This window comes from Lotus japonicus, chromosome 4 (assembly GCF_012489685.1).
Source record: "Lotus japonicus ecotype B-129 chromosome 4, LjGifu_v1.2".
NCBI classification, from domain to species: domain Eukaryota; kingdom Viridiplantae; phylum Streptophyta; class Magnoliopsida; order Fabales; family Fabaceae; genus Lotus; species Lotus japonicus.
Window position 1 is genome coordinate 16,546,612 of NC_080044.1, and position 15,736 is coordinate 16,562,347.

General features: G+C 35.3%; 2 protein-coding genes across 4 annotated transcripts; one reads left to right on the forward strand and one right to left on the reverse strand.

The window, feature by feature from the left end:
• The first annotated feature begins 1,392 nt into the window (after nt 1-1,392).
• On the forward strand, nt 1,393-7,118 carry LOC130716126 (uncharacterized). Of its 3 annotated transcripts, none has more exons than XM_057566323.1 (12): nt 1,393-1,796; nt 2,214-2,256; nt 2,514-2,540; nt 4,702-4,800; nt 4,885-4,997; nt 5,130-5,283; nt 5,650-5,754; nt 5,889-5,981; nt 6,076-6,096; nt 6,186-6,244; nt 6,340-6,430; nt 6,702-7,117. In XM_057566323.1, exons 1-12 carry the CDS (start codon nt 1,573-1,575, stop codon nt 6,801-6,803), a joined length of 1,131 nt encoding a protein of 376 aa, XP_057422306.1. In that variant the 5' UTR covers nt 1,393-1,572; the 3' UTR covers nt 6,804-7,117. The 3 variants fall into 3 exon arrangements, with proteins under 3 accessions (XP_057422306.1, XP_057422307.1, XP_057422308.1); XM_057566324.1 differs by having other exon boundaries at nt 4,888-4,997; XM_057566325.1 differs by lacking the exon at nt 6,076-6,096 and having other exon boundaries at nt 6,702-7,118.
• Nucleotides 7,119-13,860: 6,742 nt separating this feature from the next.
• Nucleotides 13,861-15,522, reverse strand: LOC130715224 (probable galacturonosyltransferase-like 1). Its single transcript, XM_057565301.1, has one exon. The coding sequence runs from the start codon at nt 15,343-15,345 to the stop codon at nt 14,278-14,280; it is 1,068 nt and encodes a 355-aa protein (XP_057421284.1). The 5' UTR covers nt 15,346-15,522; the 3' UTR covers nt 13,861-14,277.
• Between the last annotated feature and the right edge of the window lie 214 nt (nt 15,523-15,736).

The window sequence follows — 15,736 nt, forward strand, 5'->3', positions numbered from 1 at the left end:
TTCCTGATAATAGTAGAAAAAATGCTTCAATACTTTAATTAGAAAAAGAAAAACGAAAGTGAAGAAAAGGTGAAAAAGAGAGAAGAGAGTAAAAGCGTTAGTGAACTAAATTAACTACACTAGTATGCTTTAAAAATGTAGGATTATTTAGCTGAAATTATGTAACTCTTTGTTTTCCAATTCTTTCTATATCCCAAATTGCATTGTATCAAGAGGCTCATTACAACCTCTTGAGGTCTATCCTATTTTACTCAATGCTTCTTTATCAGAAGGCTGCATATTCAAAAGGCCTATAGATCAAAGATCTCACCGTAGCATTCTGAATAAAGGAAAGTTAAGTACCGCTGACCATAAGCAAGAAAGTCCAATCAAATGAAAGAACAATCTTATGCGCGATCACTCGACATCATTCAATGCTTAAAGATTGATATGCTCTCCGAAGAGATAATTTGGTCTGCAAAGAACTCTCACATATATTAAGAAGAAGATCAAATCAAGGTTCTGAACATCAAATGAGGAACCAACATACCAAGTACTCCTGAAAATGTCAGAGATGCTGGCACCTAGATTGATATTATTTCTAAAAGAAAGCGCTGAAGATATAAACTCCACATCTTCATATAAATTAACCACAAGAAATCATTCTTGAAGAGCGCTCAGAAACAAAATCATTTGAATTTTCTACATTTCAGTTATTCTCTCTATGATCCTTCCCTCAATTCTCTCTTCCTCCTTGTTCTTCCATTTCTGATAAATGATATATGAGTAATTAAAAGAGATCCAGCTTGAAAACATGACACATTATTCAACTGCTTAGTTAATGATTGTCACTGTTCCAAAATAAGACCCCAGTCAAGAGATCTAGATATCTTATAGCTAATAGATAAAATATTGGAGAATGCAAACTCGGTCATAAATCATAATATCACTTGAGTTGTAATGAAAAAAAAAAAAGTAGGAGGCACTAATATCAAAAGCTTGCACAAACTAAAAACATTTAAATCTTAATACAATTGCCACTAGAAGCATTTAAATTTGAATAAATATCCATCACATTCACACCTCAATCACATTCTTATCAAGTAAGAAATAAGAAGAGAATAGAAAAAAAAAAGAGACATAAAAATAAAAAAAGATGAAAAACAGAAAATGTGACGTAAATAAATCAATACTCTTAACTTTCTGTCTTTTTCTAAAAGCTTCATACTACGGATAAACATTGTATGGGATAAACTCTTTAATAATAAACCAATGAGATGGCTTATTGTTATATTTCTCTTATTTCCTTTTTTTTTGTCTTCACTCTTTTCAATCATAACTTTTTTTCTATTTTATTCATTCACAAATCACAATATATACCAGCCCCTAATCCAAATGGACAATACCGTCCGACAGAGTTTTCACTATCACTAGTTGCGTCTCGTTGTGTCTTACTAGTGCTATTTCGGTGAGCTATGTTCCTATAAAACCAGCTCCTGCTATCTTTTCAAAGACACACCAGTGACACCACCACCTTTCCATTTCTCAGCTGAAACTCGCACACAAAAAAGAGAAAGAAGGTTAAAGATTATTATGGCACCTTCTTACTGTGTGAATGAGAGGAAACCCTGTGTAGGATGGGTTGAGACATACTTCAATGACTGTCTTTGCACCATGAAAGATGACATCTCGTTCAGTCTTGGACTTACCAGTTTAGCATTCTGGGGAATAGCAGAAATCCCTCAAATCATCACCATTTTTCGCACCAAGTCCAACCATGGAATGTCCCTTGCCTTTCTCTGCACTTGGGTCGCTGGGTTCGTTCCATTTTCAATTTAATTCATACACTTTTTCACTTTTTACTATTGTTGCGAAATCATTTATAGGTATCATGTTTTACTAAATGCATGTTTGGAAACTCGTTGAAAATCCACCTAACTAAATTAAGATGTACAAAAGTAACTTTCTTATGATATAATGGTCTTTATGAACAATGCAATTCTGGCTGCAGTGGCAATTTCAGAATTTATGAAAAAAATTAACTCTAGAGTTTGTGGCCGTTCAAAACTGTCACAAACCGTAAGTGTCGCAACTTTCACATATATTTCCATATCCATGAATCTCCACTACTGATTATGATTTTGACTTCATTGATATTTTGAACGAGTTTATAGTACAAATGTAAAATATATGGGAACAAAGGGTTGATTAAGAATATTTTGATTTTGATGCAGAGACATATGCAACCTGGTAGGTTGCCTTCTGGAACCAGCTACGGTGAGTCACTCTGAACCAAATGAACTATTAAATGTTTTGTTTGGTTGCAAGGTGGTCCTGAAACAGAGAGCCCTGACATTCAATGCAACTGGGTGGCCTTGATGTTCTCTGTTATCCTGATGATGCTCTGTATCATATCATCCACTACGTTCTCTACATTTTTTTCATTATTTGTGATTCTCTGGACTCACTTTTTGTCATTTTGCTGTTTGTTTTTTCCTGTTTGGATATGGATATGGATGCACGTGCTGATGCAGCTGCCCACACAGTATTACACTGCATTGGTAAATAATTGCAAGTTCCAATTTTTTGTTGTATCTTGTTCTTCTTTGCACATTGTATATTTCAAATGTTTATCCTGATTGAGAAATCAACTTATGTAGCTGTGATGTTATACAATAAAAAATGTTTTGTTGATTTGCTCACACTTTCCTTAGAGCGTAAAAGAAGTGGTGTCAAGCCATAGAAGAAAACGAAAGAGAGCATAAGATGTGATATATATATGTTATAATAAGAAAAAAAAAATTAGAAATAGTTCACAATTTGCGAAAATCATGTAAAAATATAACGAGGTATTATGAATAAACTCATACTCCTTCTATATAGATAATAAAATTCTTTAAAACTCATTTGATTATTCAATCTAACTTGGGTACACAGGCCGAGGGAGGGGATATGCTGTTGCTATGATCCCCTAAAGCTTTTTTATTTTATTTTCTGATATATATGTATGTAAGGTGTAAAAATCATTGTAAACATGTCATATTTTTTTATCTCAGCCTCTCTTTGAACTTAGCCTCCTAATATCAAATTCCTACCTCTATCACTAGTGTCTAGGTACATGTCTGATTTTGTTTGAGTAAGGTCTCAATTCGAGTTTTATAGATGAAAAAAATCAATGAAAAAGCTAACACCACCACGATATCAATGTTCTCACTTCTCATGATGGATACATACATATGATGTGATACACTAAAAAAAAATTACTCAAACAACAATTGTAACTGTTGAGAAGTATCACATTAGCTTAAAATATGTTAAAGTAAGTCTTATTGTTAAGTCATCATCGCTTTTTGGGTAGAGTATGTCCTAGCTCAAATTCTAAGATAGTATTAGAGTCTTTTCTATATCTGTTTATTGGAGGCCTCTTATATATGGGTGGTCACTTGCGGATATTTATTCCTGTAAATTTCACGTTTCATATGGTCATCCCTTGAATGTGAGAGAGGGTGTTTAAGAATCTCACATTAATTAACAATATGACTAATAAGTTCTTACTTTCTACGGATTGCTTCTTTCGCCTCTTTCACCATCAAAGTGCCTATGGTACCGGTTCATATTTGATTAGCCGAAGCTCACCCCTAAACTATCTTTTAGAGTAAAATTAAGCCCAACATACATTTTAATAGTAATATCTTACTTTACACTCTAAAATATTGTGTAAAAACAATATATGTATTTATATAGATTTTTTTTATTCTTAGTTCGGCCCTCTTGTTAACTTCGTTTTTTATAGCAACGTTAGGCGCAGTAAGGAAAAAAAAAACTATAGGGGGGGAATTAGTAGATCTCCATATCAAGGGATGGATCTGATAAAGGAACTTGTGCAGATATTATCTCAGGGTTAAGCCTTCATTTAGGTCCAAGTTTTGGTAATTTGGGAGGAGGCACTTCTTTAAGAAAATAAAAGGCATGAGCATGACAAGAGTTCGTGGGGGAAGAATTTACGTTAGAAGGTTGAAGCCACGCTTTTTATATGATTTACAACTACATGATGTGTCTCAAAAAGGATTGTTGGCATCTTTAAAAAATCTGTAACAGCTATTAAGGCAGTCGAAGAGACTCGCTAGTCGTTAAGGTAAACTAGTTGTTGGAAGGACCAACCGTAGGTCTAGGTTTAGTCGATGGCATGCTAAGGTGAAATGACTAGAGGGCAAAGTCATGAATGTGGACAAGAATTGAGGAAAGGTACATGGGCTCAATCCGGAGTTGAAGATATTTTACGGGCTTCTAGAAGATCTACATAGTGGCAGGTGATTGTTAATTGTTGTAGGCTTGTTAAATTTGCCTCTATAAATCAAGGAAAAAACACAACTCAAACATTTATCTTTTGCATTTAGTTGTTGACTTAGTTCATAGCTTTACCTTAGTCACAATTTCTCAATAGCGATCACTAAGAGATTTTTAAAGTGTTTTACAAACCTACATTGAGGAACATGGTCTCTTACTCGAGTAATTACTTAATTAGAAAATCGTTACGTTGCTTTCTCAGCCGACCCACACAGCTACATAGTCACAATCTATTTGTAAACCAACAAAGATAAAATCTTTATTTAAACCAATTAGTCCCCTATACTCAGTTGTATTAAGGTATCATTAATATTCCACCTGTTTAACCTACAAAATCACAAGATCTTAATTAGCAGTTGTTATTGTGATTAACAGCTTTACATGAGCACCACGATCTTGTTAGTATCGCAAGTCATATATTTTGACTACATCAGTAGATGGTGTACACATCGTCACAACATCAACAACAAAGGGGTACATTTCCAATTTCTTTGACTCCTAATAGAAATACTTAAGCCCTGTTTTTTGGCTAATTAATATCAAATGTCTATCTTGTAGCAGACTCATGAGGAAGAGGAAAGACCATTGAAACCGAAAGCTAGTGAGGAGTCTGAGATTCCAATACCAAATGGCACACCCAGAGCTGCACCTAGACGAGAGTATTACTATATGTAAGAACAATTTCCTAGCAATTAGTGTCAATTGTAAAATTTAATTTGCATTTTAGAAGTAAAATTAGTTCAAATTGTTATATATGTGTGACATGAAAAATGAACTAAAGTGCTTGAGTTCTAATTATGCAGGTCAGCAAGGTCATTGGCTGGAAGTGCCACTCCACCCTCGCTTAGCTACATAAGAGCTGCTAGAAGTGGCCCATCAGCCATGGAATTCAACGGCGCGGACTCTTCTTCTGACGATGAAGCACCTCCACCTACCTCTGCATCTCGTTCTCTAGCTGTGAGTCACTCACTTGTTTGCCTCAAACATGCTACTTTCCTCCCACTTCTAAAGTTAGACTTTATACCTCTTTAGACGCTGACCAAAAAACACTAATTATCCGAGCTTATCTAGTGTTTTTTTCTCAGATAAGGTGCAATAAGTATTATTTAGTCCGTATCCGAACTGACTCTTTGTAAATTTTAATGTGTCACACGCGTTTATTAAGTCTTACCTTGCTTTTTACGCGTACATTTCCAGGATCTTGAACCCGTGATCTCAATCATTTGACAACGGCTTTAGTCTTCTTGAGCTTAATTAGTCTTTGCCTCCTTACAGTGATGATACATATAATAATGCTATATGCTTGCTTGTGGTGCTTGACAGGGAAGTTATGGAACATTTCTAGCAGCATCCCTTAACTTGCCCCTGAAGAGTGATGCTTTGAGACATTATGGATACACAGGATTTACTACAAGAAAGCTCTTACAGGTAACACTGACTAGTGGCACTGGTGAAATAATTAAATTGAATTACACTCATAATTTTATCTCGTGTTTGATTTCTTAATTAATTTGCATAACTACATTTTCTAGTTTCTAGTAATTAATTAAGATTCATGACAGGGAGACGAGATACATAATGCAATTGGTCTTTGGTTGGGATGGCTCATGGCAGCTATCTATATAAGTAGTCGTCTTCCTCAAATATGGTTAAACGTAATTCTCCAACTTCTTTTCATTATTTAATTTTGGGTTTGGAATATTATTCCTTTATTTTGATTATATTGTTATGTCCTTATTTTTTTATCAGATTAAAAGAGGGAGTGTGGAGGTAATTTTATCTTTAAACATTCTTCTTGCCTTTTGATTATGAATTAGCATTTCTACTGATTTATACATGCTCTGTTCTGATTATTACAGGGCTTAAGTCCTTTCATGTTCATCTTTGCACTGGTAGCTAATGTTACATACGTAGGAAGGTTCAATTTAATTCCCTCCTTCTGCATAAATCTGGTCCTAATTCTCCAAATTATGTGAAGTTATTTAGTTCTAATTAACATTTGTATTGATGCAGTATTCTTGTACGAGCTACGGAATTCAAAAGCATCAAAGCTAATATGCCATGGTTGCTGGATGCCACCGTTTGCGTGACACTGGACATTTTTGTATCCTAAACATGCATGTTTAGACACACGCAGTAAAATCATAATGAAGCCAAAATCACAGTGGACAGAAGCAAATTTCTTTAGTTTTTGCAATTGTTCACCATGATTTTTGTCTCACCATGATTTTCCTCCGTCTATCCAAGCATACACGAAGTTCTTGATGTTAGATTTTTTTTTTTTTTTTTTGAATTTCAGTGCTCTCTGTTAACCCTGCTGTGTATACTACAGAAAAAAGTATGATTATAACTGAAACCTTAACAACATTTGATAGATAATATCGCAGTACATCTACTATAGATACTTTCAAAAGAGAGAAAGAGAAGCAAGTGATGATAGAGACTACAAAGAAGTGGGAAAAGCTGCTGCATCTTGAATCTTGAGCTGTGTAACTCTGCCTTAACTAATTGAAGTTCAATTTGAAACATCAGTGACAATCAGCATTTTCCCTAAATTGGGCCACTATTTTTGCTTATGTTACACTCTTCAAGGAGATGGAAGTCAACAAATATTATACAGGGATTATATGATATATTAATGTATCCATTAACATGAACTTGCTTATGACATGATCGTAGTGGCTACTCTGATATTGATGTATTGATTACAGCCAAAACATGTGAGAGACCATAGTTTCTTTATTATAATTTTCAAGACTGATGAACCACCATATTTGTGTTGGATCCAAAAGATATCTAGTAGATAAATCTTTTCTTTTTTTGAAAAGTAGTAGATAAATCAACAGCCCATCATAAGGCAAAGGCTTATAATATTCATATCGACATCTACTAACCCAAAAAAGATGGATTGCTTGATAAGTGGGCTCGAACGTATCTTGGAATGGGTTATGTTAAACCTTACTATAGTGTTTTTTATCCCGAGATATATGTCTATTGTATTTAATACAACAATGAATACCTTGATTATTAAATATATACTAAATAAAAAATAAAATAGAAGAGTCGGAAATGATGAGTAAAGTCGACAAAAAAACTTAAATTAAAATCCTTGTTAGATAGATTTAAATACGTACAATTGAATAACTAATAAAAAAAATTCTTAATGAGTATCAAACAAAACTTTTTAAAAAATAACTTATATTGAAATGAAAAATCACAAACTGATTGTGATATATAAGACGTATTTGATGATTTTAAATTCCATCCTTGAGTAAAACTAACGGTGTATTTTTAATTCAAATTAATTGTTTGAAATGATTTTAAAGTTATAGTAATAAAATTGTTGGGGTTGATTGCAATATAAGTCTCACATTTCTAATGAAGGAAGAAGTAGGTCAAGTGTCAAGAAAAGTGCTTGGAGAAGTCTCGCATTGAGCGTAGTGAAGGATCTAGGAGTTCAAGTCTATTTACAAAGATCTCAAGGTTCTTATTCCAACACACCATGTATCAACACGGGAAATACTTTAAGCTTATATTTTTGTGTTTTCATTTTTCTTATACTCTTGTTTGAGAGTATTGTGAGAGAATGTAGTTTAAACATTTACTTTGGGGAGTGTGGGTGTATTGGGGTCATGGGGTGGTTGAGAGTGAAGTCTACGTGTTGTAATAATTTTCACATATTATCTATTCTCTGATGGCCTGTTTTCACAACGGTCATGGTTTTTTTTCGGTTTTGGAGTATTCCACATAATTTCTTGTGTTGTTAATTGTGCTCCTGCTATATTTATTTCTTCAGTTGTGTTATTTTCTAGCAGTGGTATCAAAGCTTTTGGTTTGATGAAATATCACATTCTTAGTATGCTTTGTTTATACAGAAACTTCTGATCTTCTACCGCAGAAAAGAAGTTTGATATTGCAAAGGTACGGAAGAAGAGTTATACTGCGAAAATGTTGTTTATAAAGATTCTGACTAGGAAAGACTTGGTATTTAAATGTGTATGTTGTGACCCACCTCTCTTTTTTGGGAACCTACTAGTGCATAGTTCACAATAATTGAAATGTTAGCTTGCGATAAGTCATGGATGAGTTAATGCAATTAAGATTACACAAGACGTTTTAAGGATGTCAAAAAAATTGTCCAAGTTGCACATAGGTATTGGTCCACATGATGCAAGGTGTGTGGTGAAAGCACGTGAGCATTGGTATACATGGTTGCAAGGTGTGTGGTGATAGCGCACAGACATTGGTTGGCATTGATGCAAGGTTAGTGGTTATGTCAATGACTGATGAACTTTCAGAGAAAGTCAACATAGAAGTTGCATCATAATTTTTCAGCATGGTTTCGACGTGTAGAAATTCTTAGAATGGTTTAGTTTCTATTGAAGTGAAATTCTTGAGATGGTTTAGTTTCAAGTAGTGTACTCTTTATGAATGAGTATGATAATCTTATTTGTCGGTGTAGGAAATGAAAATTATTTTGTCAGTTAAGACAATGAACAATATGATTGTCTGTGTAGACGATTAAGGCTGAAGAACATTGCAATTAAGGTTGAGATTGTTTGGGTTGATTTCAATCTAAGTCTCACATTGCTAATGAAGGAAGAATGAGGTCAAGAAAAGAACTTGGAGAAGTCTCACAATCCTTAGCGTGGTGAATGATGGTGGAGTCCAATGTCATATATAAAGATCTGAAGCTTCTTGTTTCAACACATCAAGTACCAACATTGAGAAACACTTTAATTATATATGTGTTTTCTTTTTCTCTGATACTATTATTTTAGATTATTGTGAGAGAATGGAGTTTAAATATTTGTTTTAGAAAGTGAGTGTAATGAATTCATGGAGTAGTTGAGATTGAAGTATATATGTTATAATAATTTTCACATTGTACGTTTATTCTGTGGTTATAAGTTTTGACAACGGGCGTGTTTTTTTTCCAATTTTGAAGTTTTCCATGTAATATTTATAATGAAATGATTAATTGTATTAATTTGAATAATAGTACATACAAGTATATATATATATATATATTACAAATGTTTGACCAAAGGAGGAGAAGGAAAAACTAGAATTAAGGCTGAACTTATGCAGCTGCTGCTATTTCATTCCAATGTTGAGTTGTCTCCTATCAATTCTAATAACAATTGTATTATTCCTCTTAATACTAATACTGACTTCATGGAATCTTCCTTTTTCATTCCTTGACCAAATCATGTTAATTTATTGCTCATGATCCATTAATATTCTTGTGTTGATTGTAATAAAGACTTATGTATCACATGAGTCGTCAATTGTATTTTCTCAATGATGTACCTTAAGATTAATGACATCGATTAGATAGGTGTTAAGTCTCTCCCTTGATTGAAATCATATCGCTCATATCAAATTCTAGGGTCGAGATTCACTATAACCTCTGCAAGGGTGTGGTGGACGTCAACAAAGGTCGTTAGGGGACAGTTGAGTTGTCCAGTAAACGAGAGTACTATTGAATTAGAATTATAATATTTAGAATTGTAATTTCAATGACCACATGTCGTTAATCTACTAAACCACCAAATATGGGTATCATACTCAAAAAATATATAGGTACCACATATATCACCTTATTTAATTAGTAATAAATTTTATATAATTTTATAAATGAAATCAACATCATTATTTATATTTTATAAAAATCATAAAATTAGTAATATAATGTCATATATCCATTTTATTTAATAATTTCAAATTAAATATAATTAAAAATAAAAAAATAAGATTTGTACAACTATGTTATGTTATGCAAAAATTTAATTCAAATTGAAAAAAATTTGATCATTGTAGTCACAATTATAGATATATGTCATACTATTAGTTAAATTATATTTATTACCATCCGTATTTTAGGGTTATTAGCAACCCTAGTGCTAATGATTTATATATTCAATTTGGCTTTCCAAAGAAAAACCATCTGAAATTTGAAAATAACTTAATTATATTAAATACATTCACCAATTGAAATCAATTATAATTTATTAGATTCTGTGGTAAAATAACTTGGTTACGTTCGTACATTTCTTATTTATTCAACACAAAAAATACATTTCATAATTTTAATTAACTTTAATTGAATAAAATTAAATATTTTAGCGCAACTACAAACAATATTAGACTAAAATTTTGGTTTCAAAAATAATTACTGTAAATTTAAATTCGTTTATTATTACAGTTTGAAATTTGAAAATAACTTATTTATATTTCATGTATTTCCGAATTTAAATCAATCTTATTATAATTGTATTAAAATATTTTATACAGTTGGAATTGTTTTTATTGCAATAACATGACCAATTGTATGCGCCACTTGCGAGAGTTACAAAGATAAAAAAGTTGAAAATTTGTATGATTGATAGTAAAGAAAATGTGTCGAACATTTTAGAAATGGTAACAAGAATTTTATAAAGTCAACAATATTGTAGACTGTTTGGACAAGTTATTGAAATATATTTTTTTGAAAAACAAAATTAATTTTCATTCAAAATAAAAGACAAATATTTCTCGCATTTGGAGTATCTACCCTCAAGCCGTGTCTCTAGGCCATCTAAACAATTTCATATTTTGAAGACGAGCTGAAAATGTTTAAGGTAATGTTTCTGCAAAGAAGGAAAGTTCAATCTCCTTAATCCATGAAAACACCCACAACAGAGTCAAGCCGTCAACAGACATTAGACCATCGGTCCTGTAGTAGCATCTGCCAAGGAGAAGACATTGAGGTCGGAAGGGGATCGTAGCCTCAACACCTCTCAGACTATATCGGTCTTGTAGCAGCATCCGCTAAAGAAGAAGACATTAAGGTCGGACGAGACCGTAACCTCAACACCCAACACATAGATGAGAAACAACAACGGGAAACAGAACCAAGCAGCTGCACCATAGCCTCGTCATCAAACAGCAAAACCCTAATTGAAAGTAGTGTTCCTAGTAGAACATCCAAACAAAAAACTACCAGAAAAACCCACTAGTCGTACCGACCTCAAATATGAGCAGAGCATGACGAAAGAAGCCATCGGAGTAACGCCAAGTAAAGGAGCTCATGCGAACAGGGACGAGCGACCCATGATGCGAGAGAGTCAGAGAAAAGGAAGGAGAAGCACGTCGATAGTAGGAGGCTGCAACTCTGGGGGGAGAGGCTTGTCAACACAGTTGACACGGTGCTAGAGAAGGGTTGTCGCCACGCAAGGAGACGATGTGGTGGCCACCGATCAAAGCCTAGAAACGCTAAAGCAAAAACAGGGAAAGAAAGAAGAGACGACATCCCTAGATCTCGAGCATCGGCATGCTTTCATCCATGTCGCACATCCACCACTATCGCACCTCCTCGACAGAGGTACCACGAGCCACCAGAGACAATGGCGGAAGCACGGAGCAGAGCAGACGAGAAAAATAAGGCTGAGAGAGTCAGATATCCGCAGCCGTGAAAGGAAGGAGGAGCAGCAAAAGGTAGAAGACGGAGGAACCCCGCCCCATGGAAAGGCATGGGCAGCTCTGACACACCAGAGGGAACCCTAGCAGAGATGTTAGAGGGTTCAGCTTAAATGCAAATGAACCTTTAATTTATTTTTCATAAAAATGGCCGGATGTAATTTTTTTTTACACTTAAAATACAATAGGTTGTAATGTATAAATATGTACTATATTTTTTAAAAATATGGCGCGACTATCACAGTAAAGATCAGGACGTGATATTTATATGGGCGTGATATTTATATGGGGTTGTCTAAATGACCCTTGAGAAAGTTTGAGTTAAATAACTCATCATCCAATCACATTGGAGATAAATGAGATGGAAGTAAATTAATAAATAAAATATAAAAATTCTAACTCACTTATCTTCAATATGATTGGATGATGGATTATTTAACCCAAACTTTTTTTTTGTGTCAATTAGACAATCCTTATTTATATACTTGAATTCATAAAACATGGGTGCTATTTGGCACAAGAAAAGGGCACACTTCAAAGAAGAACTAGGCTTTCAATTTCTTTGAAACCAACATGTTTAGATATCATTTAAAGCCTAAGTGCAGGTAACTTAATCCAATGGCTGATATTAGTTCGTCTGTCTATTGTCGTCTAAGAAAAGTGTTTAGAGATGGTGTCATAAATGGACACGAACCTAAGCTAGCAGGATGTGAACATCTCATACCAATGAATTAATGTAGGAAAATATTTCAAACATAACGAGCAGTAATTTAGGGGGGAATGCACAAATTAGGCGACAAGAAAATCAGGAGAATCCGAAAGCCAAGATCCTTAAGCCATATTTAATAATGCGTGCACGCTTTTATCTCGGAACTTTTACAAAGACATCACTATTAGAATTAACTAAAGTGCTAGTACCTCAGGGATTAATTGTTGCCAGAATCTGATTTTCGTTTAAATTAAAGTGACCAAGACTATTAATTTCCATTTCAAAATTTTAATTGGACTACAAAAATACTCAAATCTCAACAATCACGATGAACGTAGTCAACGATTTTTCCCTAAAGTAATGCTTGGCTTTGACAAGACAAGACAACACTAGAGTGATGGAGAAACTGCCAGTCCATTCTGTCATTAATTCCCTTTGAGGATCAAAATATCTGCAAAAAGCCTAAACAAATGCCTAAACAAATGCTACAACAGGGAAATGCGGCAAATCATTCAATCAAGTTGATTGATTTCTCTTTTTTGAAGAAAAAAAGGGGACCAATACCGCATATGCATGCAAACGCAATAACTCATCACTCACTTTGCTTTCAGAATCGCACCCAAGGCCAACTTTTTTTTTTTTTGAACAGACCCAAGGCCAACTTGAAAATCACTTTCTATAGTTCTATATTATCCCCTTAACAAAAATTGCAACTTGGCAACAATGTATTATGTTGATTAGCTCACAATGTTTGTTAACTATGAGACCGAAAGTTCAATCCATTATAGAAATGAAATTATAGAAATGAAAGCATTTTGTGAGTAACTGTTGCGAGTTTTCGAGATGAAAAGATGAATCAATATTGTAAAATGTATTCACCATGGGCTAAATTTTTTTTTTTTTGCAACTTGTTACACATAATTACATTACACATAAGAGACTAAATGGCAAAATAAATAAAAGGGTTTAACTCAAATCCATATGAACAATTGGAATATCACACCAAAGCGATTTTAATTCAATTCATTGTTAGTGGTAGTAAGTAACAAGAGTCATCATCATTCACTACCTCAACAACAAAACAGGCAAGTATATGCCCTAGTTATACAATGTGAAAAGATTGCAGGAACCAAAATGTAACTTTAGCCATGAAATAAGTAATTTTATCCGCTTATGGTATTCTCAAGAATGAGTCAATTCTGTTTGAGAAGAAAATACCCACATTTTATCGACACTCAAACCTGAGACCATTTGAACTAATCATCCGTTTGGTAGCCATGAAATAAGTTAAGTATATTGTATTATAAGTTTATTTGTAGAAATAAAAAAAAAATTGGAACTTGTTACACATCACATTACACATAGGAGACTAAATGGCAAAATAAATAAAAGGGTTTAACTCAAATCCACATGAACAATTGCAATAACACACCAAAACGATTTTAATTCAATTCATTGTTAGTGGTAGTAAGTAACAAGAGGCATCATCATGCACTACCTCAACAACAAAACAAGCAAGTATATGTCCCTCGCTGCACAATGTGAAATGATTGTAGGAACCAAAATGTAACCTTACCCATGAAATAAGTAATTCTATCCGCTTATGGTATTCTCAAGAAGAGTCAATTCTGTTTGAGAAGAGAATACTCATATTTTATTGACACTCAAACCCGAGACCATTTGAACTATTCATCCGTTTGGTAGTCACGAAATAAGTTAAGTATATTGTATATATAAGTTTATTTGTAGAAATTAAAAAATCCTGAATGATGACGTCAGAACTACGTGAAAATATGAAAAGGAGCCTTGAGCAGATCATAGGGAGCCCATAAAGTATCAAGTGGACAAGGCCTGTTAGCATCAAGCCTGGCCCATGGCTTTCCCTTCCCACTCCAATGCAGCAGGCTCACTGGGCCCGGATGAAGATCCCGGCAAAGCCCACGGAAATTGTCGCCGCCGAGCCCGTGCTGGTTCCACCGGTGATCCACCGGCGTGATCCTCCCGGCGAAAACCAGCAAAAACGGCGGCAGAGATCCGAGCTCGTAGATCCGCATCCTCTTCTGGAGCTCCATCCACTCCCGGATCTCTGTCACGTAGTTGCCGGCGCGCCACCGGGAGAGATCAACGACCATTACGCCGGTGTTGAAGTAGCAGGCATTGCGGTCGGCGAATGTGAGGGAGAGTGAAGGGTTGGACCAGAATGATGGAGTGAAGTAGTTGGTGAAGTTCGCGTTGCAATACTCCGGCGCGGCGAGGACGGTGCCGGGGAGGAACGGCGTGGCGGCGAGCTTGGCGATGTCGTCGACGAGGACGAGGTCGGAGTCAAGGTAGACGACTCTGGTGAGGCATTGCGGGAGGATGGTGGGGAGGGAGATGCGGGCGTAGTTGAGTGGGGAGTCGAGGGCGGAGCGGATGGAGGTGGAGATGAGGCCGGCGACGGCGGCGTCGTCGAAGGGGTAGATTTGGAATTTTAAGTAGGGGAATGAGGTGGCTATGGTTCTGTTGAGGGTGGCGGCGGAGGCGGCGGAGAGGAAGTGGAAGACGGTGTTTTCCGGGCAGGAGGAGTGTTGCAGGACGGAGAGGATGGCAGCCATGGAGCCGCGAAGGTAGGAGGCGTCGAGGGTCATAGTCACGTGGACAGCGTCGGTGGAGCACGTGACATTTTGGGGGTCAATGGAGGGGCAGTTTGGGGAGTTGTAGAACTTTGGTGCTTCCTTGAAGTGTTCTGCGGTGGTGTTTAAGGGGAGGAGGAGGAGGAGGAGGAGGAAGAAGGAGAATGTGGTGAAAAGTGTGGTGGAAACTGCCATTGGTGGTGGTGGTTGTTGGTAGATGTGGTGGGATTTGAGCATGTGATCAGTGAGGGTTAATTGATGTGAATGATCATTTGATGAATTGAAGAATGAGGAATAAGAAAGAGACACTGAGGAATGGGAGCTAGCTAGGTGTAAGAGAATAATACAACGTTTTGTTCTTTCTGCGTGCTTTCAGCCCATGTTGCTTCAACAATGAGCTGCCTCAAAGGCAAGTCAATGATGATCTATATATATTGTCTCTCAAGTTTGAACATATATAATTTCTTTTGTTATTATAAGATCATTATTAGATGTCATTAATACATTGTTTTGCTTTTTCCTTATTTCTAATAGAAAGCAAATTTAAACTCTATCTCACCTAAAAAGTCTACCATGGTTGGTACTCATCCTCCATTTAATTTGTTAATGTAAGAATCAAAACTACTTC